The sequence below is a fragment of the Volvox carteri genome (genome assembly GCF_000143455.1).
Source record: "Volvox carteri f. nagariensis unplaced genomic scaffold VOLCAscaffold_7, whole genome shotgun sequence".
Taxonomy (NCBI): domain Eukaryota; kingdom Viridiplantae; phylum Chlorophyta; class Chlorophyceae; order Chlamydomonadales; family Volvocaceae; genus Volvox; species Volvox carteri.
The window spans coordinates 1620103-1644812 of NW_003307550.1; the positions used below are offsets into that span (position 1 = coordinate 1620103).

The 24710-nt window shown below is 54.7% G+C and overlaps 3 protein-coding genes across 3 annotated transcripts; 2 read left to right on the forward strand and 1 right to left on the reverse strand.

Moving 5' to 3' along the window:
- Nucleotides 1-1038: 1038 nt before the first annotated feature.
- efg5 (elongation factor 2 (EF-2, EF-TU)) lies at nucleotides 1039-10173 on the forward strand (the record flags this gene model as incomplete). The annotated part of the gene is made up of 19 exons (XM_002947620.1): nucleotides 1039-1342; nucleotides 1432-1531; nucleotides 1727-2043; nucleotides 2250-2450; nucleotides 2969-3103; nucleotides 4020-4122; nucleotides 4325-4466; nucleotides 4993-5144; nucleotides 5332-5429; nucleotides 5894-6163; nucleotides 6562-6770; nucleotides 6990-7083; nucleotides 7338-7458; nucleotides 7775-7971; nucleotides 8336-8494; nucleotides 8796-9052; nucleotides 9304-9418; nucleotides 9733-9837; nucleotides 10036-10173. The coding sequence occupies exons 1-19, from the start codon at nucleotides 1280-1282 to the stop codon at nucleotides 10171-10173; spliced, it is 2976 nt and encodes a 991-aa protein (XP_002947666.1). The 5' UTR covers nucleotides 1039-1279.
- A 1595-nt stretch (nucleotides 10174-11768) lies between these two features.
- VOLCADRAFT_88033 (uncharacterized protein) lies at nucleotides 11769-15201 on the forward strand (the record flags this gene model as incomplete). Its single annotated transcript, XM_002947621.1, has 7 exons — nucleotides 11769-12513; nucleotides 12942-13093; nucleotides 13147-13213; nucleotides 13309-13354; nucleotides 14442-14619; nucleotides 14714-14867; nucleotides 15149-15201. 7 exons carry the CDS (start codon nucleotides 11769-11771, stop codon nucleotides 15199-15201), a joined length of 1395 nt encoding a protein of 464 aa, XP_002947667.1.
- A 325-nt stretch (nucleotides 15202-15526) lies between these two features.
- VOLCADRAFT_120512 (uncharacterized protein) lies at nucleotides 15527-22282 on the reverse strand (the record flags this gene model as incomplete). The annotated part of the gene is made up of 11 exons (XM_002947743.1): nucleotides 22201-22282; nucleotides 21899-21973; nucleotides 20717-20792; nucleotides 18874-18938; nucleotides 18550-18627; nucleotides 18199-18372; nucleotides 17849-17989; nucleotides 17124-17238; nucleotides 16382-16570; nucleotides 16095-16172; nucleotides 15527-15777 (listed from the first exon to the last, which is right to left on the reverse strand). The coding sequence occupies exons 2-11, from the start codon at nucleotides 21962-21964 to the stop codon at nucleotides 15527-15529; spliced, it is 1233 nt and encodes a 410-aa protein (XP_002947789.1). The 5' UTR covers nucleotides 21965-21973; nucleotides 22201-22282.
- Nucleotides 22283-24710: the final 2428 nt, after the last annotated feature.

Below are 24710 nucleotides of genomic sequence, written 5' to 3' on the forward strand. Positions count from 1 at the left end.
TGCGTTGCGGCAGGTGCTTGGGCATTTGACGTTTTCCGGGCCTTCAAGGCTCCTGTACATAAGAGCATCGCTGCGCATGGACCATTTCAAGGTCCGGGAAGCGTTGTTTCCGCTGGGCTTTCCAACGTCTGCACCGTTGGGTTGCTTCTGCTTGTAACGAACGTAAGCGCGCGCGTCGGGGAAGGGCGGTTGTGGTCGTGATTGCGGCAGGGGGAAGGTGATGGCTCGTAGGGCTGCCGTGGCGTGGTTGACTAAAGTGTTCACTTGACGCCGGGAAAAAGAATGAGAGACGTTAGTTGACGCGGGTAGTAGTTCTGTTAAGAGGTGGGAGGGCAGTATTAAGGTGTTTGGGCGGAGGGACGCAAATGCAGCGCGCGTCGCCTTTTCCTTCGGAAGGGTTTGCCATTCTTTTCCCTTGCCTTTGTGCCTAGGTCGCTCGGGCCTGACCAGGAATCGGATTGCCGCGCCGCCGGCGGTTGGTGTGGCATAGGACGGTGGCGACAACAAAGCACTTTAAGCGCGGCAAACTAAAGGATCATGTAGCGACGGTGTAACGTTTGGAACTTACCGATGGGCAGTCGATGGAGCGGGGAATGCGAGGGAGGCATGTTTCGCAAAGCCCTGCGGAAAAAGGTGTCATGTAATTCTTTAGTCCTTTAGTTGGTCTAACATGGCAGCGTTGCTGCAGCATTCCGACGTACCCACGAGCATCTTGTGACAAAGACCCCGTAGTAATTCCCCGTTGGCAGAGGGGTGTGTCTGAAATGCAAGGGCACGATTTCTCAAGGGTCGGTAGATCTTGGAGCTAGCCTTGGAGGTCGGCCTCATAGCTGACCCTTGGTTCTGCTCGCGCATAAGGCGTTTTCATGATGCCGGTATAAACAATCACATGGTTATTGTATCTTTGCACGACACGAGGTGGAAAGGCAACGACACAAGCAGAGGAAGGAACGAATCACTTTCCGTTCCGTACGGGCTAGTCCATCGTTTTGTCCCGCCTTTGTTCGGTCTTAGTGGCCATTCAATCAAAGTCGTAAGGACCAACGTTCTCCGTAACTATTATCCTTTTGCTTTCCAACCAGGCGTTGCTGGATCTATTCGCTTTCAAGGACATACATCGTTGAACAGTTTGCTTGGGTTGCGATAGCCATAAAGGAAGCCCCGGCTGGGGCTCTACTACTTGACATGGGGGCTTAAGCTGACACTTTACGGGGAAGGCAAAAGCTAAAGTTACAGCCAGCGGAGGACGGGCCGCCCACCGCAAGCGGTGGCTGCGGCCATGGCGGACGACCTGTATGATGAATTTGGCAACTATATAGGTCCCGCCTTGGAGGATAGTGAGGTTGGTTGTTTGGAGATCGCCGCCAGGCGGAGAGGACAATAACTATCCAGCTCTCTTTTTACTTTGGCAACGCGATTTATGTTTCCCAGGAAGAGGATGATGAGCAGCATCAACATCACGGATTTGTGGACGAAGAAGGCATAGATGGAGATGGTGTCGGGCATCATGAGGTTGACGCCATGGAAGAAGGTATGCATGTGCTTGTGCGTGGTATACACTGTTCAAACGGTCGGGTGCTTCCGGAAATGTGTAAACCTGGCGCACGCGTAACTCACCGCGGTGCTGTGTGCGCCTTGAATAAGAGGTCCTGGAGCGCTAACCCCTCCCTGCGCTTCACCACGACTTCCCCATATTGGGCGCGGTTGTGTTGTGGATGCGCTACAGATGTGGAGCCAGGTGATGGGGGAATGGCCGTGGTATTGCACGAGGATAAGAAGTATTACCCGTCAGCCGAGGAGATCTATGGACCCGAAGTGGAGACGCTGGTCATGGAGGAGGACGCGCAGCCTCTGGAGGTGCCCATCGTTGCCCCCATTAAGGTCAAAAAATTTGAAACCCTTGAAGCGGAGCCCCTGCACACTCACTACAGCAACGAATTCCTTGCTACGCTCATGGCAAACCCGGAACTTGTTCGCAACGTGGCTATTGTCGGTCATTTGCATCATGGCAAAACGACCATCATGGATATGTTCGTTGAGCAGGTAGGGGGAAAGGTCAAGGGCAAAGCTGCGCCGGCAGAGCAGGAGAGGGTTAAGTGGTGGATGGACCCAGTTCCTTGTCCATTACATCTAATCGGCTGGCTGACTGTCATCACACATCGCTTCACAATACAGTCAACAGAACAGTCGAAATAGCATTGGGAGTACGTATGGCCCGTCAGATAACACGCGTGTGGCATGTCTTGCAGACCCACGAGTTGAAGAAGTTGACAGCGGCACAGGAAGCGGCTGGCAAGCAGCTTCGGTTCACGGACACACGGTTGGATGAGCAGGCGCGTGCCATGAGTATCAAGATGATGCCTATGTCGCTGGTGATGGAGGGGCAAAGCGGAAAATCGTTCCTGCTTAACCTACTGGACTGCCCTGGCCATGTCAACTTCAACGACGAGGTGAGGATCGTTGCAGCACATGCGGTATGGAAACATGGTAGAGGACGGTGTAGAAGCAGCCGGGGCTGGTACTATGCCTGAGCATATGTCTTCAGTCATGAATTTCTGCAGCTTCGCTGTGCTCATGTCATCGTGATACCATGGGGGAGGATATGGGGTACGATAACTGAGAGAGGGAGTGCAAGGAACGGAGCTGCTTGGAAATCTTGTCAAAGGCGTGTTGTAATCCACCGAGCCAAAGTGCCATGTGATGGCGATGGAGAATGACTACCTGTTTGGTAAAGTTAAAGTGGTAATAGGGAATCCATGGGTTTCATGACAGCATCAGTCAAATGTTTGAAGCCCATGCACTGCCCAAACTACCTTCGCTTCAACAACCAAAAGCTACAGCACCTCTACGTTTATGATATGCTCGAGAGGATGATATGTTACAAGACATGCTTAACGGCATAAGAAATGCCGGGCACTGACACAGCCCGGCTTCCCGCGTAATTTGCATCTGTATGCTCGTTTCTTAGGTGACAGCTGCGATGCGCCTGGCGGACGGCTTGTTGCTGGTGGTGGATGCTGCGGAGGGGATCATGGTGGTCACGGAGCGGGCGGTGCAGCAAGCGCTGCAGGAGGGACTGTCCATAACCCTCATGATCAGTAAGGTGGGTCCCTGCCAGGGCTCTTTTGAGGTCCTAGATGGACAGCAGCATGGTTCATGTTTTGTGCAGCGTCGATAGTAGCGCCTTAATGACGAATTAAGGATTAGTCCACTGGGCGATAGGATCCACACGGGTTCTTACCCGTAGGAAGTACGTCTCTGACAAAACGCCGTAGCAGCTTATAGGCGAAGGGGAAACGTAATGCAAAAGAGGCGGAGGGGCCCCAAGGGCTGTAGTGGGATTCCTCGCTGGTAGACGGAGATTAGCAATAGGCCTGCGGGCCTGTGGTGGTGGGTAGGTCAGCTTTCAACAATTTGAGATGAGGGCTAGGGTATGGTAAACAACCATGAACGAGGGGCTCTTCGGGGCCAGCGGTGGGCGAGATTGTCGTTTCATGAGAATATCTTCGCTGTTGTGCAGTGCGTCGCGGTTATACACCGTTGGGCGTCCATCTAAAAGGCCTTTGCATACGGCATTTATTTAGCAGCGCAAGAAAAGGCATAGAAGGTCAATTGTTGCGATGTAAGTGTTAGTCGGTGCGCCCGACCTGGCCGACAAGTGACCTACCGCTGACGGCCCTGCGTGCAGCACCGCAAAGTAAGGGGGTTATCCTCCGCGCTGAAGTATCGGCACGGCCGCCGGAATCCTGTCGCGGTCGTAGTTTTTCGCACCAGTGCGCAGCCTTCCGGATCTTCGCCTGCATGACCTAGAAACAACATTTATTTCTCAATGCGGCCTGCTTAGCACACCATATACTTATCTGCATGTCCATCCGCAGCCGGGCATGCATGCTTATTGCGCGATGTTTCTTCTTTTTGCCAAGTATTGTTGCCTCGTTTGTTATGGCCTTCTTTTTCCATGGCTGAGTTGCGACTGAAACTTGAGGCTGGTTGGTCGTGGTTGCTTCGGGTAACCGCAGGTCGACCGATTGATTACGGAACTGAAGCTTCCGCCCGCAGATGCGTACCACAAGCTGCGGCACACGATTGAGGAGGTCAACAATCTCATTGCGGTGTGCTGTGGTAAGGCAGGCGCACGGACGGGCACCGGCCCTTGGGTATGGCGTAGGAACTATAGGGGGATGCACGGGATGTCTGACGTCCTGGTTTGCCAAGCGGTGCCTATGGCGCTTATCGCGCATGGCTGGCATTATGGCCTGTTGCCTTGAATATTTCTTTTGTTCTGCGCCACGCCTGACATGCCTGGCCCATCTTGATTGCGCAGGCGGTGAGGTGCCGCCGGAGCGTTTGCTCGATCCAGTGCGTGGCAACGTGGCGTTCTGCGCGGCGGCATCCGGCTGGTCGTTCACGCTCCAATCCTTTGCCCGCCTCTACGCGGACATATCTGGCGCTGGCTTCGACCCACGGTACGTGCGGGGGCATGGATTGGGCACGATTGTGCGTATGATTTTTAAGAAACTGAGCACATGCTAGACTGGCGGAGGTTCTCGCCGTTAACATTCCACTGAAGTGCCGCCGTATATATATAATGGATCGCGGTATGGACAAGAGGTACTTTGAATTTGATAGGGATGGCTCTTGTGCAGAATCCAGGTTGGAAAGCACGAGTCTGCCAATTTCTGGGCGTGTACGGGTCCTTGCATCTCGTGCATTGACAGCGCGTGTGCATCCGAGCTGGTCGGCGCATGCGTGTGCAGGGATCCGCGAAATCAAGTCCCCTTATTCTGACACGAATGGCGCACCACCGCCGCACGTGTATTTCACTGCGGGATACATTCAATTTCCATCGGGCGCTGCTAGCCAATCTAGTGCACGTCATGAACCTGAAGGACAACCTAGGGACCTGAGTGCCTTACCTTGCGCTCTCGTTCATGAAGTCTTTTCATGCACGTCCCCAGTCATGCAAAAAGAGAGCGCTTATGCCACACTCAGGGAGCTTGCGAAGCGGCTGTGGGGCGACCTTTATTTCCATCGGGAGGACCGCGTGTTTCGGCGGACCCCCCAGCGAGCCGGCGGGACCACGGAGCGCAGCTTTGTCCAGTTCATCCTGGAGCCGCTGTTCAAGATGTACAGCACTGTAATTGGTGAGGCCGGATAGCTTAAAAGCCATATTGGAACAATTCCGGTATGCCATTTTCTTTTCTCGTGGCATTTCTGGAACCATGTTTGCCTTTCCTCTTGCGGCTTTCTGTAAATATTCATCTCGCAGTGTTCTCGTTGACCTCAAGTAGATTTTTAACGACGTTTTGGGCCCTTGGACGTCGTCCCCAGGCGAACACCCGAAGACCGTGGAGGCCATGTTGGCGGGGTTGGGCGTTTTCCTGCGGACCGCCATGTACAACCTGGACACCAAGCCTTTGCTGAAACAGGTAGGGCTGAAACAGCGGGAGACTTAGACGTCGGCTTTGAAAGTCGGCGGCACGAGGACTCCAGAGCCGAAGGCTAAGGTTGTTGAAAGCGTTACTACTTGCTGTTCCATATTTAGTGGAGCGCTTAAAGACAAACTGCACGTTTTCGCGGAATGCCCTGCTTACACGACGAACACATGGGCTAAGCACGACGGTGACCTCGTGTTTCAAGGGTGCGGCATGTGCACTATTATGACCGAGGCGCCGCAGCTGGCATTGGACAGGTACCTCTCGGACATCCGGGAGGCCAGGCACGTTGCGCTAAGAAGGCGCCTTGCGCTGAAGCGGACGAGGGAGGATGATAATGATGATGACTGTAACTTTAGTGTGTTTCCTGTGATGCATCATAATTTCGTCGACTACTTCCTCGATCTTAAGTTTTGCGCTTTATGGTCTACATTATCTGAATGCCGGTTGCACGCCAGGTTTGCTCCAGCGTGCTGGGAAATTGCTCAGGTGTCGTGGACATGCTCGTCGAGCACGTGCCGCCCAGCCGAAAGGCAACGGCAGCCAAGGTGGCGGCGCACTACAGTGGTCCGCCGGACGCGCCGGCCGTGTCATTTATGTCCGCCTGCAACCCGCGCGGGCCACTTGTGGTAGCGGTGGCTAAGCTCTTCCCCCGGCAAGACTGCTCACGATTCGACGCACTCGGCCGCATTATGAGTGGGACACTGCGGCCCGGAGATCAGGTTAAGGTAGGATTGCGAAACGGAGGGCGCTATAGCTGCCTTGAACTTCTTCAGGGATGGCAGGCGCCTTGGGTTTCCAGGAACCGCTGAAAAAAAGGGGGGTCGCGCTCCGAACCTCAAGGGACAGAGGGGAACAAATCACAATGGCAAAGCGTACGTGCATGGTGCATGTGAGTCACCGAGTGCCCGAGCTACGCCCGGGCTGCGCATGCCTACATCGTCTGGCATATCCAGAGGGCTCCGGGGTCCTGTGTTCCGGTACACCAATCCACATGAAAATGCCTTGTCCGTCACCTCCGGCGCCTGAGCCGCTGTTGTCAGCTTCCGTTGCAGCCGCTGCCTTAATTCTAATTGGACCATCACCCTTGCCCGCGCCTCTGTCCCGGTACTGGCCCCGGACCAAGGTGCTTGGCGAGGCTTACACGCCTGAGGATGAGGAGGATAGCGCCGTGGCTACGGTAGGGAATGTGTGGGTATACCAGGCCAGGTATCGCGTGCCTGTGGCCCGGGCCACCGCTGGTAACCTTGTACTGATCGAGGGCGTGGACGCCACCATTACACGGACAGCTACGCTGGTAGCAGACGCGTACGATGAGCCGGTGCATATCTTCAGGTGAGGGGTTTAATGCCAGGTTGGTGGGGTTGCCAGGTTATGGTGACGTGGCTTTGTGTCTGGCGGTTCTGTGCGTACGAAACATGTACTTGGCGTCGCGGCTTGGCCGCTGTCGCTGTCTAGCCGCCCAATGAGACCGAAGAGCGATGCCGCCTATTAATGATGCCGGTGCTTGGTTACCCGGCCTTGCTGTCTGCGGTCGCGCCTTTTTCCCCGTAGACCGCTTCAGTTCCAGACTCGCAGCACGGTGAAGATTGCCGCGGAGCCGCTGAACCCCTCGGAGCTGCCAAAGATGGTAGAGGGGCTACGCAAGGTGCGATGTGTTGCAGGTCCAGTCTGGGTGCAGCCAGATGTGGTATACACTGTACAGCTCGGTGTACACATTTCGTTTTCACGTAGGCCTGGTAAGGCGGGGCGTCTCTTTGTAAGAATTCAAATGGAACCTCGCTGTCAGCAGGGCCATGTTTTCACTTCATAATATGTTCTCATACATAGCGCCTACAGTGGACCACCCAGCCTGCATTACGCGCATGCCATGGAAGTAATGTACCTCTTTCCCTTGTGTAGGTGTCGAAAAGCTACCCAATGTGCAGCACCCGCGTCGAGGAGAGCGGCGAGCACACCATCTTCGGCACCGGGGAGGTGTACCTGGACTGCCTCATGAAGGACCTGCGTGAGCTGTACGCGGGTAAGGTAGAGGTCCTCTTATCAAGGGGAGGGACGGAGAGAGAGATAGGCATGGGCAGGGCGGGCGAGAAAGAAAGGAGTATAGGAGAGCTCGTGGGGGTGGAAAGATCAAGCCAATTAGTGCCATCCGCTGCGTCAGTTTTAGATCCGCCATTCCACTGGCGTGGAGGGACTAGATGGCATCGTCCTTTAACCTGTCCACGATGTCATTTGCCGACGCTGGGGCAATGTCTTGACCTCGCGCCAGCCATATGTTAAAGTCTCACAGTTGCTGCGGCCCCCTCACGCGAACGCTGCCATTGTGCTGTCTCGCGCAGAGGTGGAGGTCAAGGTGGCGGACCCGGTGGTAGCTTTTTGCGAAACGGTTGTTGAGAGCAGCTCGCTCAAGTGCTTTGCGGAGACGCCCAACAAGCGCAATAAGATTACCATGATAGCGGAGCCGCTGGACAAGGGCTTGGCAGAGGACATTGAGGCGGGCAACGTGCGTCTTGAGATGGGCCGCAAGCAGCTCACGGTGAGCCCTTGACACGCCGGTGTGCTGCGGTGTGGTGTGGTGTGATTTTGTCTTGGTCGGTCTAGCTGCATTCCCCGAGGGCGTTTCAGCGAAGGGATTGGCGGACCATCTTCGTTGCTATCGTACTACACATTGGCGACGTGTTGGCCCGGTCAGTAGCATAACTACTTAATGATTGTGCTGGCCCCGGGCAAGGTTGCTATCTTCAGTGACCCATGGTCTCAATGTAAATAACTATCTAATGAAAGCGAATGCGTCCAAATGGAGCTATTGACCCGCGCCTTTTTCTCTCTGGTCGCGGTCATCTATGCTTCATCCTTTCTTTGGCTGTGCACCCTATCCCCGGCTGCTGTATGCACCACAGGAATGGTTCCAATCGCGGTACGAGTGGGATCTTCTGGCGGTTCGCGGTCTATGGGCGTTCGGGCCGGACGCGCAGGGCCCCAACGTGCTGCTGGATGACAGTCTGGCGGCTGAGACGGACAAGGGACTTCTGAACGCGGTCCGAGACTCCATCATTCAGGTGTGGACGGATTGATTTGCGTGTAAGACGCTATGCGGGTCTGTGGGTATATATTTCGGTCGGTCCCGATCAGTCAGGCAGTCGAAATGTTGGGTTTGTGGCCGAATCGCAAGAAACCTCGGCTGCTGGCAAAATTATTGCTGTATTTCGTCTATGCTTGGTAAAGCTGACCATCAGGAAGAGATCAAGCAACGAGACGGTAACAGGCAAGGAAGTCCGCGACCGTCGAGCATGATAGCACGTTATACGTATGTGCTCAGGCGTGTACTGCAATTTCGGGACGGGGAATCCACTCTTGCAGGGCTTCCAATGGGGTGCCCGCGAGGGGCCGTTATGTGACGAGCCCATCCGAAACGTCAAGTTCAAGATCCTGGACGCTACCATTGCGCCGGAGCCCATCCACCGCGGCGGTGGCCAGGTCATTCCTACCGCGCGCCGCGTCTGCTACTCGGCCTTCCTCATGGCTACGCCGCGCCTCATGGAGCCGGTGTACTACGTGGAAATCCAGACGCCTGCGGATTGCATCGCCGCCATCTATAACGTGCTTGCCAAGCGAAGGTGCAGCACGTGGCGGGGGAACCGGCTGACGGCAGAGACTCTGTGGTTGAAGGGATATATTATGTGGATTTGTTCGCTACCGGGTTCACTTGACCTGAACAGGATTACCGTGATACCGGGACGTTATTCTGATCGCATGGCGGGGCTCGTGTTCTCGACGTGTGAAAGTGTGGCTACTGTACGTGGTTTCCTTTCTGCGGCTTGTGGCTTACGGTCTCAACAGACATATCTCCCCGACATCTCGATCGCAGAGGGCACGTGACGGCGGATGTGCCCAAGCCCGGCACGCCCATCTTCATCGTGAAGGCCTACCTGCCGGTCATTGAGAGCTTTGGATTCGAGACGGACCTGCGATACCACACGCAGGTGGGTGCGGCGGCATCGGAGGCACCAGCCGCCAGAGGGGGCTTGGCTTGGTACCTGCCGGCAACGGAAGGGACGCAGATAACACGGCAATGCGTTAGCTCTGTGCGGTGCTGCAGCAATGAGCTATTGCCGTTGCGGCGCGGACTTTTGTTATGGGCTGGCTGGACCACGGACCGTAGTGCGCATTGAAAATAAGCTGGTGTACTTGCTATGGCGATTCGGTGCATTTCGCCGCCATAGAAATGAACTCTTCATTTACTTTCCACTGCCTCTTCTCCTTATCTCGTTTAATCCTTGTTCATGGGTCTATGCAGGGCCAAGCTTTCTGCCAGTCAGTGTTCGACCACTGGCAGGTGGTGCCGGGCGATCCCCTGGACAAGTCCATTGTATTGCGGCCGCTGGAGCCGGCGCCAATCCAGGTGAGCTGGCTAGGCTGCGAAAGTGCCGGCTACGGGAGGACGGACAGTGCCATTTGTGGCATAGAGTTTTGGGTGATGCCTGTGCTCACCACTCCGCCGAAAGCAACATGAAGCACAGTTTACCTTGTAGCAAAATCACGCCAGAATTTTGTGTACAGAGTAGTGTTTTGCTTCTACCTCACGCTATGATGACTACAGGCTTTGGCGCGCGAGTTTATGGTGAAGACGCGAAGGCGCAAGGGCATGAGCGATGACGTGTCGATTAACAAGTTCTTCGACGATCCCATGCTTCTGGAGTTGGCCAAGCAGGATGCCGATCTGGCCATGATTTTTTAAAGCTGGCCGGTAATGATCTTCCAATCCTGCTGATCTGGACATTTCGTCCAGACCCGCGAGTACGGGCCACCTGCGTGCTGGGTGCGATTGCTGGCTGTCGGTGGACGGTGTGGATTTACGATGAGAAGCGATCAGAGGCTGGGGACGAGGGGCCCCAGCAGTGGCCAGCTGTGGCTGCAGGGCAAAGTTTTGACCATTTGACATGTCAAGTCCAGTTTGTGGCGCTGGGGCGAGGCGATGTGCATTGCGGGCTGCATCGTCCTTATGTCACTTCGTGTTGCCGCAGCTTGTTGCTTGTGGGACTTAAGCTACGCGTGCCGGTTCTACGCATCATTGATAGCGAACGTAAATTGGCTTAGTTGTGCTCGGAAGGCGGCAGGGGATAACGGTATTTCCTGCTTGGAATCTTTGCGGGCGGATGTTGCGTCAATGGACGGCACCCGGTTTGGGGTGGGGATTCCTTGGCGCTGCTTGCGGGGTTACTCGGTCCGGGCATCCCAGTTCCACAAGTCGGATTGCCTGCGTGAACAGATGACGGCTTTAGGACGTCTCGAGCAGAGCGGAATGCCAAAACCGCGTGAATGCTGCTTAGCGGTGTGGAAGCTGAGTATGGGTATGACTGCATGGCGACGATGAACCATATGTGAATCCCCAAGATTAAAGTTTGTGGAGTATGTGGAGTGAACATTTTTTACTTTTACCATGTTAGGTGCACATACCGCAACTCGTTGTCTAGTGTATTTGGGTGGGATGAATGCCTGGGCCGTCTACGGGCCTTCGGCATGGACTGTGGTATGTTCCGTGCATGTCGTGACGTTACAATGTGGTAATGTTGTTTCCTTAACTGTGTGAGAATGTCTGTAGGAGAAACGGAGCACGGGCCTTCCCTGTGACGCGACAGTGGCGACAGAAGCCCCTGGCAGCTCATGTCACATGCTTGAATAGGCTAGGGTGGATGCGTGAAGGATGCTCATGTAACCCGCCAAAGGCCATGTTACAGCATATCAACCATCTGTTCCTACTGGAATTGCTATTACCATGTACCATGATAACTGATACGAAGCAAGATGACCAAGGACTTCAAACCAGCACTCCTGCATGCCGAAGAAATGACCGTTGGGAGAACATATGCAATCCGCGGCCATTACGATCTCAAGCCCTTAGGCGGCGTGCCACATCTGTGTGTGCGGGCCATATCTTTGGCTCCGGTGGATAGTGCATCCCTGACGAACACGGAGGCACCACCTGACCCCCGGGAGCCCGTACACATTCCCCAAGTGCACGTGTGGTAAACGTGGCCTTTTGCGACAAGCTGCTCTTTAGCAACCGCACAACTGCCCTGCACTATCGTCTCGGAGGGGATCTGTCATCCGATCACTTCAGGGGGCCCCGTCATGGATAAATGATAGATAAGATAACAGTTCAGCGACAAAGGTAACCAGCGGCTCAGCGATCTGATGGGTCAGCTCGAAACCAGTGAGGTCATATGTGGTCTCGGGGCGGCAAGGGAACCATGCACCGAAACCAAAAAGAGTTGTGTTTGCTGGAAGCCTCAGCCATCTCGATATAGCAACTGCTTAGAAGGTGCAGAAATTATGCCGCAACAGTTTCAGGCCGTCAAATGTTACAAATGCAACACTTTCCAGGTCCAGCAAGTTAAGAAAGTGCAGAAATTTAACTGCGCCATTTGTGGGGAGAAGCAGACTGTTCAGCACATATACGCAATAAGCGATGCGGCCAAAGATATCCGTCTGCACGTGCAGCGACTTAACATGGGCGCTGCTGCTGCTCAAGGAGCCCAAGAAGACGCAGCCCTGCAACGACTCGAAAACGTTCATACCCTAGGGCATACTGGACATGGTGTGCCAACCAGCTTGTATGTCGACACTGTCCAAGCAAAGCCAGCAGCAGTCGACTGGATGGCTTTCGCAGACGATGGCGACGACACCGGTCTGGACTGCGGAGACGATAACGGTTGTGAAAGGCTAGTCACTACACTGCCGGATGGTAAACGTGGCCGCGGTTCACGTGGGTGCCAAAGCCGTCCGTACAAGCAACGCCGCATGGAGGAGAGTAGCAGCGCGAGGCAGCCAAACAAGGGCAACGCCTCAGGAATCACCGTGCAAGCACCGAAGCAGGACCAGCCACATCTACAACATAGCCGATTAAACTACGCGGGTCCGGCGCAGCGCGTGTATGGCAGCAGCCGGCAACCGGCCCAGCCCCAGAACAGCACGTTCCCCGCCTCCCGCCCTATTAACCGCCCTGACAACTCCCAGGTGCCAGAGGGCGCCGCTGTCGGTCTGGCCCCGGGCCCACAGCCGAAATTGTTCCGGCTGAGTGAGCAGCAGTACGGTAGTCCAGTTCCCGCGGGGCCTCCTCTCATGCCCCAGAGCAGCGGCAATACATGGGGGCCTCAGAAATGGGACGCTGGCACTGCAGCCCAGAAAGACCCACATCGACAACAACAGCAGGGCCCTTCCAATTCGCAGCACGCACAGCAACTACACCAACGAAAACAAGGACAGCAACTTTACCCAGATCAGGCATCCCAACACCTCGGCAAACAATGGCAGCAATTGCAACCTTTGATGTACCCGCAGCATTTGCTCCCAAACCAGCCGCAACCCCAGCAAGCGCCTCATGGCCCTTCTCAGGGTTCTTACTATCCACCTCAACTTCACAAGTCACATGAGCGCCACCATTTCCACCACCATGAGGAGCAGCAACTCGGCTCCTCCTGCCCAGGCTCACCCGTCCACCAGCAGCATTTCACCGCAGGGACAGTTACAGCAAGCAGCAGAAGCAGCAGCAGGCCGCCAGCTTATACAACCGGCGGTGTGACCGGCGTACGAGCGCCGTTGGCAACAGCACCCAGCCCGGCACCTGGCGGCTTCTGCCAAGCGGGCGGGGTTGGACGGTGGGCGGACTTTTTTGAGGATGACGGGGCACGCGACGACGGGATTGGCGCAGATGGAGATGGAGACAATGCCGCTGGAGAAGATTGCTTTGTCACCTGCTTGTAAGTGCAGCCGGCAAGGTGCGCGGAGCAGCGTCGGACTGCACTTTGACTGCCCCAGAGCAGATTGGACGTTGCTCTTTAGCTGTCCTTGACTGTCACGCATCTCGTTGCAGCTGCGAACGCACCCGCTCGCATGCTTGTCCTCATCGTGAGCTGGGCGTGAGTGTGCGTTGAACTGAGCGTCTCTGTATGTGCGCGTTTGTGAATGATGCATGGGTGCGAAATGTTTGCGCTCGCTCGCTTGTGCGTAAGCGGGCCCTTGTGGCTTAGCGCTTAGGAGGCCAGCCCTGAAGAACGAACGGAAGAACGGATGGATGGCAGGTCAAACGGGATGCGGGGCGGCAGCACCGTAGTGGTCTGGTGGTGATGTGGTGATGTGATGGTGTGCACCTGCAAGAGTACAGAGATACGGGAGCTATTTGGGCCAGCTGCTGCTTCCGCAATCACCAAGACTGAAACATTAGTCTCATCTGTTCACCATGCAAGATGTTTGCAATAGTGTACGCGCCAAACATGGTTTTTTCGGTGGGCACGAACGGACTCCGATGCACCTAGGAGCGCAGTTCGAGGATGTGACGAGGATGTGACGATCGCCTGTTGGCTTCGTGGCGTCCCCCTTGTGGGAAATGCGAATCCATACGAAAACATCGCCTGCTAGTACGCTTCATTTTTGCCCTCTATCATTTGCGTGTGTGATGAAGGGGGGATACAGGGCGAAGGTTCGCAGGCGGGCAGGAAGTGTCCGTTTCCGCGTTCGGATCCTCAATGCGACTGGGTCATGCATCGTCTGTACGCCATGTATGCACTGCCACAGCATATATGCCTTATTGACTTCATTATTGCCTTGCTCATAGGTCATCTGGCCGTGTATCGCCACCATAGCGCCGGCATTTCACCTTGCTCAGGTGTCATTCTCCCTATCACCAAGAACTTTCAAAAACTCTTATCCCATCCAAACTTGCTCTTGTCCCACCCTCGCTACATCCTACTCACGACACGATCCTATAGAAAACACATCGACGCCTGCACACATCCCGCATGTGGTCCAGTCAAGTACAAGCATTGTGCCATACCGTAAGTTTCTTCAACCATGTAGGTTTGGCCAGAAAGAGGACATGGGGGGAACCACCAACAGCAACACGCCTTTGCGTGCCATGGTGCTCAACCCAAGACCGCCGCATCATAAACACTGGTGCTCCCTCCAACCCCCTTCACTCGCTTTCACTACCGCACGCTGACCGTACAGTGGGGGCCCGACGACACTAGTGGTAGCCCCTGGCCAAAGCCTGCTCAAGGCCCCACCATTGATACGGGATAACGCACCGTCCCCATCATCTGTCAAAGCACAAGAAAAATCATCCTGGTTCGACAGCCACAGCAACCCACACGGTTTTCATTCCCTTGGTGTACCAGACCGCTGGCTCGTCAGTTTAGTAATTAAGCACCAAAACAAGCCGAGACCTACCAGACAGCAACATCCCTGCGCAACAACTCAAAACGTGGGGTCTTCGTCCTCAGGACGCTAAGCTAAGGATACAGAACAGCTGCGGACAGATGTCCAAAGCTGCGGGCTTGAAGCCATGGGAGTATCGCACAGGATCAACTCCTGATCGACTATCTAAACGCCGACTCAAGGGACTCCAAGACCGGCTCAGCCCAGTGTCACCCAAAGGTAAAGGATAGGAAAGGATGACAGCAACTGGTGTCTCTCCAAAGTCCACACCGAACCAAGCAAAATCGCTCTCTGCTGACGCAGGCGCCATCGTCTGTACACACACGCACACGCAAACCTACCGGCAAGGAAAAAATGAACATCGCAAAATACCCCTCCCCATTGACACCAGTGCCACAGCAGCGGCGGCAGTAGCAGCGGCGGCAGCAATACCAGCAGCCGCGGCATATTCCCCCTAGTGCCACCTCCCTCCCCAAACAGAATTCCCCATCCAACAACAGCAAGCGAGAGCCTTGCCTCCATCGCGAAACTAAACAACCTCCACTTTCTCTAGACTCCACATCCTGCTCTGACACACATACATGCACACACAGTCACATACATAGATACAAACATACATACACACATAGATACATACATGGACGCACACTGACACACGCGGTTCACTTACTAAAATCCAGCACAATCAAGCCCCGACCCCGCCGCAGTGCTGGCCCCATCCCACACCCTTTCCCCGTGTATCCGCACAACCTCTCCCTTCACCCCTTCCCTTCCAAGGAAACGACGTTATTGTTTCAGCCTGGTTGCATCCAACAATATCCCTCCTAGCCCATCTCACTTTGCGGGCCCCTCCGCCTTACTGCTTCCCTCGCATCTCCTTAGATGAAGGGATTACCGGACGGCGCCTTCTCCGCCCCTTCCTGTGCCGCGGCTGCCACTGCCGACCCCTCCGAGGAAGCCCCCGGGGAACCCAAAGCCGCGGAGGGGGCGGCGGGTGCGGGTACGGGTGCCGGTGCCGGGCTGCCGCCGGTGGCGACGGCTGGTTGTTGTTGGTCCTCCCTGGTATTCATCCGGGCCAGCTGTTCCGCTGTCTTGTCGGCCAGCTTGGTTACGCCCGCCATGAACTTGCCTGTGAATCGCAAGGAAAGAGTGTGAGAGAGAGAGAAAGAGCGTTGCAGAAGATCGTGAAGTATCGGAAAGCCACGAATGTAGCGCTTGCCTGAAGGTCCTCATTCCGCTGCAAGCCGATAAAGGGTCAAGCAGGTACTGCAGCGTCTTTCGCAAGGAGGGCAGAGGAACGTCACTTGCAAACCAGTTCAGGACAGACAACATCGGTCGCAACGTCTTTTCCCATCACCGTTTCCTCATCGTGGCTCAGATCCTTGAAGCCCCCACGCCCGCCATCCGCATCCCTACCCCTACCCCCATCCCCATCCGCATCCCTACCAAAGCCCTGTTTCATCTTCTCAGCCGCCTCCTTGGCCGCCTTCTCCATTGCAGGGGAGGTGCCACTGCTGCCACCAGCTAGACACGTGTGTGTGTGTGTGTGTGTGAGAGAGAGAGAGAGAGAATATGTGGAGAAGGGGTACAGGGGGTCGAGGGGAAGAGGGAAGTCAGGAAACAAATCGCCCGAAGGCAATACGGGACTTCCACTTGCTCACAACCCGACGAAACACATCTCGGTAACCCAACCCCTACCTAAAACCCCCCTCCCCTTCCCTCCCTCCTCTCACCTCCCGCCAGCACCTCCGCCTTGATGCCCCTCCCCGCCAACATCTCCTCCACCTCCCGCTGCTTCAGCTCCCGGAAGCGGTCAATGGTGGCCATGGGCAGTCCCCCAATGCCGTCAAAGGCGGTGGCAAGCAGCACATCTCGCTGGTGCATGGTGGCAGCGGCGTTGCGCATCCGCATCATCAGCTCGCCTGCAACAAGGGCGTCATACACACATAGACATAAACTCTTCGCACATATGCACACATACATATACATCATGTTAGGCTTACGGAAATAAGTTGGGACCTGAATTCACGGTGGCGCGTGGTGTTAAGCAAGGGTGCCCCCTTAGCGTAACCCTTTTTGGACGCTTCATAGAAGTATTCGCTCATTATATTAATGCTCACGATGCTAATTGCCGTGTACGCCTCCCTAGCCGATGGAGCACCCTTCGTGAGCAGAGTGTTAGCCTGGCGGGCGGTGAACTCACTAACCTACGTTTCATTGACGATGTGTCACTGGTAGCGACAGGGCACGATAGAGCAGAATGCCTTCTGGGGCTACTCGAAGCCTACTGCAAAGCGACAGGTATGGCCGCGATCGCCGCCAAGTGCGAGGTCCTCATTTTTGGGGGTGCTACGCGTGAGCGGAAGCGGCTTATGGAAGCTGAGTACCGGTTAGGTGGGGCGTTTCCATGTTTTCCGCAGGCCGCAGGGCCCCCAGCCAACTCCCCCCCTTTTTTCCAACCCCTCACATCCCCACCAGCGTCCTTGACTCGTAGCATGTGTTCCTCGTAAATCTTGAGAAGCGCCAGAGCCACCCGGAACAAGATCTTGGGGCCCTCGAAGAACAGGGCGTCCCACACCCGCATCACCGTCTGGGGGTGTACGTATACATGCGCGTGTATATCAGTTTACATGTTATGTATGTATGTATCTGTCGTGGAGTGGAGAGGGTGGGGACAGCCGGGATGTAGGTAGCAGAGGAAGGCGATCCTGGGTTTGAGTCAGATAGAGCTCAAACAGGACTGACCCAAGCGTGGAGCAAGAGGTACGGCAGCATTTTCCTGGGAAGGGGGGAGGGAAATGCGGACTGATCATCCATGGCGCGTTTGTTTTAGGTCATCACCTTGTCTGTTTATCTGTCTGTCTATCGGTCGGTCAGTGGTCCTGTTTATCAGGCGATCTTAGGAGACCTCGTGCAGGTCAACTAAGCCTAGGGTGTGTGACTCCCCTCCCCTCCCCTCCCCCTCACCCCGGGGCGTCCCCACCACCACTGCAGTGCGGATGACACTATTGGATGCCGCCGCGGCTGTCCATTCCTCTCCCCCCCTTCAACCCCCTCTTCCCCCCAACACACAAGCATGTGCATACATACGCATTCACGCATTCACACATACGTACATCATTTCCCTCATCGCCGCTCAGATGATTGAAGCACACATGCATATGTACGTGTGTGTAGTACATACATACGCACGCACTCACCTCTGACGGCAGTGACAGGGAGTAGAGGCACAGGTACCAGTCAGTGGCCAGCATGGAGATATCCAGGTCTATGGCAGTGAAGTGCTCGTGCAGGCGGGGTAGCTTGGTGGAGATCAGCTCGTCCAGCGCCCGCATCTCAACCTGGGAGGGCATAGGAGGTGGGGAAGAAGGGGGGGAAGAAGAGGGTTAGACCAGACAGATCGGATCAATACACACACAATTATGCAAGCAGGCCAATTCCTGAGGATGTCTTCTCCATTTTAGGCGGTAGCTTATGGCTGCATGGGCTCATCCGAGGCTGAGAACCCTAGTACTCCACGACACTCCCCCACCTCCCCCACCGCCCCCACCTGACATCCCTCCAGATTTCTGCTGTATGTCCCCGGATACAGGATGTCTTCCACCAGCGCGGCCAACAACCAGAAAGCCGCCTCCTCGTTTCGGTTGAGCGCAACCAACATAAGCCCCACAATCACGTTCATGGCGCGAACGTAACCAACGCGGTCGTTGTGGACGCTGTACGCCTGGGGCGTGTTATGTAGGTTTGGATGTATTGATGTGAGGTTGAAAGAAGGGTTGCGTGGCACCACATGAGACATGGCGGCACCCAGAGCGTCAAAAAATAGAATAGAAAAAAACTTGACATCCCTTTGCGATCTCCCTGTACGGCCTGCCGTTCATCGTGTACGCATGTGTCGTACCTGCAGTACCCTTCTTAGGGCTGCTTGGCCATCGGCACTGGACAGCCAGGGGTGCTCGGGGAAGGTGTGTTGCGAGTCCTGTACGGCGGTTGGGAAGTAAAAAGGTAAGGGTTGTGGGTTGCGATCCGCTGGGATCTCATGGGCATGCAAATGCGAGGCAAATGATGAAGCCCGAAAAGCCAAACAGAAATGGATTGGTACGGCACAATGCGTGCTAAGGCTAAAGACGTGCAAGGAAGTGCAAATAAAACTTTGCCACCAAACGAAATGGAAACAAAATGACAGCATACAAACAGACACACATACAGACCAAACCGGGCCCACCATCTCAATGTCCTTCTTGTTAGCGGACTCCTCGCCCGCCTTGACCATGATCGAGTAGTACGACTCTGGAAGGAGGGGGTTGCCCAAGGGGGGAGGGGGGAAGAGGCGGGAAACACGCCGGTGGTGTAAAAACACATCTGGAGGGAATGGGGGCCACGAAAACACGCCGGTGCAGCATCAGAAGTGCTGGAAAGGGAAGGAAGACCTTTCAGGACTTGGACTCCAACCAGGCAGGCTGTCCAGCAAACAAACAATTAACAAAACGAAGCCAAACGAGACCTCAAGGGAGGGGATAGAGAGGCACGGGGGGGAGGAGAGGGGACAAACAATATGTTTTGGCAGGTGCGGCCGTCTCTCTCCTGCCGTGTGCGTGCGTGTGTGTGCGCGCGCGCGTACTATGTGTGTGTTACATATCGATCCGGGCCTGACGCTGGCCAGGAGCACCTAACCGTACTGCAACGGGAACGACCGCTGAAGCGCTCCCATCAATGGAGGGGCGTTATATCGGCCAGAGTCCTAACCGTTCTCCCTTATCAACACAAGGTTTGGGGGCCCCCTTAAAGGAGAGGGAAGAGACCAGGTCAAGGGGCCTGCTCCTATTGGCGGATCCGGCTTTGGAACTGGATCTTGATTGATCTTGATCTTGATCTGGGTCCAAGCAATCCCTGGGGCGGGCCCCGCCGTGTGGTGCAAGGTACGGGTTTTCATTAGCGTGCACACACACACACACACATACGGTAGAACACCGGGCTAGATAGTCGGCAAGTCTGGAGCTCGAATCCCAGGGACGGCATCTAGCTCTATCGGAAGATGCGGGTTCGGGTCCCACCGCTGGTCCCCCCCCCCGGTGAAGTAGGTCGGGGTGTTCAAATCTGGACATGCCGGGTTCCTCCAGTGCGCTGGGCTGCTGGAGGGGGAGCCCAACACGAAGATCTATACACTGCCGTAGAGCAGTGGTGAAGGAATAATCCTGCATAGGGCCTTGACCCGACTGCATACCAGTTGGTGGTTGGATAACGAAACCGGGCGGCGGCGGCAGAACTCGCAAGGATAGGGTGGCGATTGGCACCGGTGTGAGTGCATTGGTGGATCGCGCAGCTGCAGAGCATGCGCTCGGTGGAAAGGAGGTTGCTTTGCATCTGAGCTGCTGTGTGTAGCAGGCCAGAGGATTCGATCAAGTGACGGCGCCTAAAAGGGTAGATAGATGCACCCCCATACCCCCATCCGATGCATGCGCATGCCGAAGGACATGTACAGATCCCGGTTATAGCGGGAGATAGACCTGCGAGCCGACCGACAAGGAGGGGAGTTGTTGCCGCCGTTGCGTGATCCAGCCAGATTCCGCTGGATGCATGCGGGCGATGGTAGTGGGTGCTGAACCCAGGAAAGTCACAGGACGGACTTCGTTCGCAGAAGTCGGCATGTTGTGTGAAAAGGTTGAAGGTGCCTCCCTAGGAAACATTAGCAGGGATGGACTTACAGGCTAGTGAGCACAGGTGAAGCTGTATCCCCCCATTCCACAAACCATAGTCGAGATGGACCTAATCATCTGCTGCTTTGGCGTGTTCAACCCACAGATCCTTGTCAGGAGCACGTGCGAGAAATCCCCCACCACCGTCAAGGCAACCCTTGATGGAGTGCCGACGAAAGTCGGCCCGTGGTTTGACTACCCCCAAACAGCCCCGCAGGGAACTGTTGTCTTAAAGCTGACTGATCTAGATTTGAAGTCCTTCAACCTCGCAGAACCGAATCCAGGTCCGGACCCAGATCCGAGAACACAGACCTGGATTTCATATTTCGGATAGATCCAGATGTAGATATCCGGATCCGGATCCAGACCCACCTGCATGTGAGGCCTTCTTCTTCCGGGCCCCGCTGACCTCCATCCATACCCAGTGGCGCAGAGTGGGAGGTACACCCTGCGTCGGCACCCAAAAATACAATATAGCAGATCGCTCACAGAATAAATGCAGAAATAAACACGCGTACATACATACATGTACACATGCATACGTAATATGTACATAAAATGATATAAGCTAACAGCGCAAAAGCCCCCAAATGCAAATTTTAGTTGAAACTTATATGCAAGCCGTGACGAGCGCAAATAGATCGACAGGCATACCGACAAACACATCTACAGAGAGGCAGACGGACGGGCAACCCAAACCTTATAAACTCGCAGCAGAGAGAAAAGCAAACAGGCGTGCAGACCGAATGTTCAAATGCCGTGCAATCGGCATACATACAGGCAGGGATGCAGACTGAGACGCATATTCGGAACAATTTTAGGAGGCGTAGGGTGCCGTACCGATCTCGGGTTACACGGAAACATCTGATGGTTCGTTCATCCACATGCGGTAGGGCCGCGTAAAAGGGCCCACCCAACCCTAACTTAGATTAGACAAAAGACCTGCAACTGAAGGTTTCCTGAGAGTAACGATAGGACACCGAGGTTTTCTGTGAACTGTGACATAGTTGGTTGTGTGTGTTGGTACTGCATGGAATGCCGGTAAAGGAGGTCGCTCTGGTGTGTTAGAGTATCTTTCGAGTTCCGTAGCTACATAAGGTCACTGCTGTTAGGCGTTAGGTGTCCAGGCCTCAGTGGTCCGCCTCGCGGTAGCTGGAGCCTCCACCCGGCCTCCACCCACCGAAGGAAGACTTATTTCAATTGCTTGCAGGTACCCTTTGTAACGTTTGATGATTTCTCATGAAGACCGATTCTTTGTTTCCTAAGCTGCCAAACCCTCCCTAGGAACCATACTGAAGTGCTTTTATGTCCTTCTCCCAACCTTAAAAAAAGTCTACAGCCTAGACAGAAAGGCACAGGCCTTGGTGGACATGATATTCCCTTCTAAAGCGCCCAGGGGTGTGGGTGTGGGTGTGGGTGTGGGTGGTTTTAAGAAAGGGAGAAATGAAAATGCCAATCGGCAGATTTGCCCTAATTTTTGGGCGCTACGTTTTCCGTGCATGACTACAGAAATGATCTGCAGAGATCACCGTGCAGAGATAATCCGCTTTTCACCTTGCGGATCATCTCTTTGAGCTTGCTCTCGCTGTTGGGTAAACGCTCCTTTTCGATATACGGCATCCACAATACCTGCAGCCACGTGGCAGAAGTACATGCCGGAAGTATGATGTTCGTATTGGAAGGTTCAAGGGGGAGGGGGAAGGAGGTGTTGCGGAGGCAGAAGAATTGGAGTCCACCGAGAATTGGGAATAAAGAAGCCGGACGCATTTTACAATAATGTCCATAGCCAGCGCTGACCAGGTGCTTTCGTATAAGGAAAATCCAGAGGACCTTCCATTTCCCCTCGAAATACCAACCTGCTCGCGTTCCACATTTGCATCACAACTTCGGCGCTCTTCCTCTTGCGAGGGAAGGACTTTGATTGGAAATCCGTATAAACTGCGGGAGGTGTTCGGGGTGGCACGTCCGTTGATTGGCACGTTGCAAGGCAACGCGCCATCTTCTGCCATATGCGATAGCACCTACTCTGTAACTGCCACTGCCTGTTGCTGCATTTGACTCTGCTACTCTCTCGCAAGGGCCTGTGCCAAGTGTACTCCCAAGTTCCTACTCTGTCATCCAACCGCGTCGGTTTCCACTGCTTCAATATTGCCGTCCAAATCTTTCCTTTCAGATTCAGCTCCAAATATTGGGCACCGAATTATTAAAACAATTACTTCCATAGGCAACTACACGAAGCAGCGTCGTACATCGCAATTACCATCACGCCATAATAATCATGATACGGAATAATCCAACAGCCAACGAGCTGTGAAAAATGGCAGATGACGAAGTATATGCACGACAACTACAGGCCCAGTAAGTCTTTGGCCTACAAGCGAGAAAGGAACAACTGACACACAAATTTTGAGTGATTGTCCCCGCTGCATGTATTCGCAGGCTTGAAGCAGAAGATTCCAAGCGATTAAGGCAAGCACAGCTTCAGGTAAAGGATTGCAGCCGGCAGCGATATCTGTCGAAGCCTTGCCACGTGTGCATGTCGCTTGTAGGAGGAGGCAGCCTTGGAAGCTGAGTTTGAGCTTGCTAGCCAGGCTGTGATGGCGAAGGAGAGTGCGTTGCAGGTATGCAATTCATATCGCTACTATCGGAGGTCCCAACCAAGTTCCTTACGATCTGCAGCAAACTGGACCAGGACCGACTGCTCCCTTCCCCGTAAGCTGCTACACCTCACCTTCCTCTGACCTTCATGCGCACGCAGGAACAGGGCCAGTCACCACAGCCGGCCCCCGCCAAGAAGTAGCAGGGTAGCAGGGGTAGCAGGGGTAGCAGGGGAAGTAGCAGGGCTCCTTCATGCCGACGGATCCTCTTGTCCCAGTCCCCGTAGGAGGCCACCTTGCAGCACCTTAAGAGCCATAAAACCGCTGCCACACTGCGCACGCCCGACCGGTAACCGCTGCTGCGGCTGCGCCTCTGCGCCTGTGCATGACCCACATCAAACACTACCACCACGACTATTATCATCACCAGCGGCAACTGCAGGAAGCTGTTCCTGCTGCACTATGGTGTCGACCCAATTATCATCATCAGCAGCAGTTGCTGCCATCAGCATCACGATCTGGGTCTGCACTCGAAAGCGCATGTGGTAACAGTGGACGTGTGCTGAACTAAGCTGATCGATCCTATCAGCACCCAACAGCCACCCTACATAAGAACTGAGGCTGTAGAGAGGACACGCGGTGGTGGTTGCGGCGTGTGCAAGTGCTTGACTTGTGATGGCGCCTTCGTTCAGGTGTATGGAGGGAGACGAACCACGTGAACGAGTGAAGCTGAAGCAAAGGACAGACTGATACGCCAGAAGTATGTAAAGAGTAATGAACCAGTCGCGACTTGTGAAGGAGGATAAAGTGGTGATAAAGTCGCGAAGATAGCGGAAAACTACCTACCTAGCCGCCAAGACTAAACTAAAATGCGGAAAGAAAGCAGAAAAAAGAAAGCAGGAAAAAAACATCCGTACCATTCTTCTTCCCCCAGGCGTGGGGGGGAAGAGTGTGTTGGGTTTTCTTGCGGTGGCAGCCGGGGCGGCAGCTACTCCGTACAACCTTCGCTCCTTGGCACTTCCGTTTTTGCGGCCGTTGTAAGGTGGTTGCGAGGTCGTTTGTCGGGGGTTTGGAACAGATGGCCGTTCAGCCGCTGGTGGAGGGTTTTAGGGTTGGGTGCCCAGGCTGAATTGCTTTTTAGGGAGCTTACGTTTTTATGTGCGGAGTGGATTACCCGCGGTTTACGAGCGATGATAGCAAGGTAGGTTGGCGCACCGGAATACCCATCCCGGCGGGGTCAATCCTTTCTGAGCTCCGAAGCCAGTCCATGTCACCATGGAACCACGAGAGACTGGCTGCGGTACCGCATGGCTTTCTCTCGCAGGGAGGCAACCAAATTAGCATTAGGATGGTTAAATAGAAGCACTGAATGGGGGTGCCGTGGAGTGGATATGTATGTATGTCTATATTTTTGGAAACGAGGAACCCGGATCCGTCAAAGCGTGCTGGTCGTTTTGAAAGTTACCTTAGGTGGCTCTCTGAGTGTGCGTGACGACTTCTTTTTGCGCGTGTGTGTGTCTGTTTCCGTGTGCATTCTTTTTGAAATTACTAAGCCTGCGCGACGAGCACTGCACTCTGTCGTACACTAAAGAGGCAGCTCCATGTTCGGGTCTACTCGTTCAGGTTTTCCCATTCCTTGCTTGCTTGGGGATTTGGGGTCCGCGTCTTTTGGCGCCATAACACGGCTGTCTGTCTTCAGTTGGGAAAGCTAGCGAAGCAAATGAACTTGTGTGTGTCCATTTATGTCTTGGTATGTTGGTTAGGGTCGC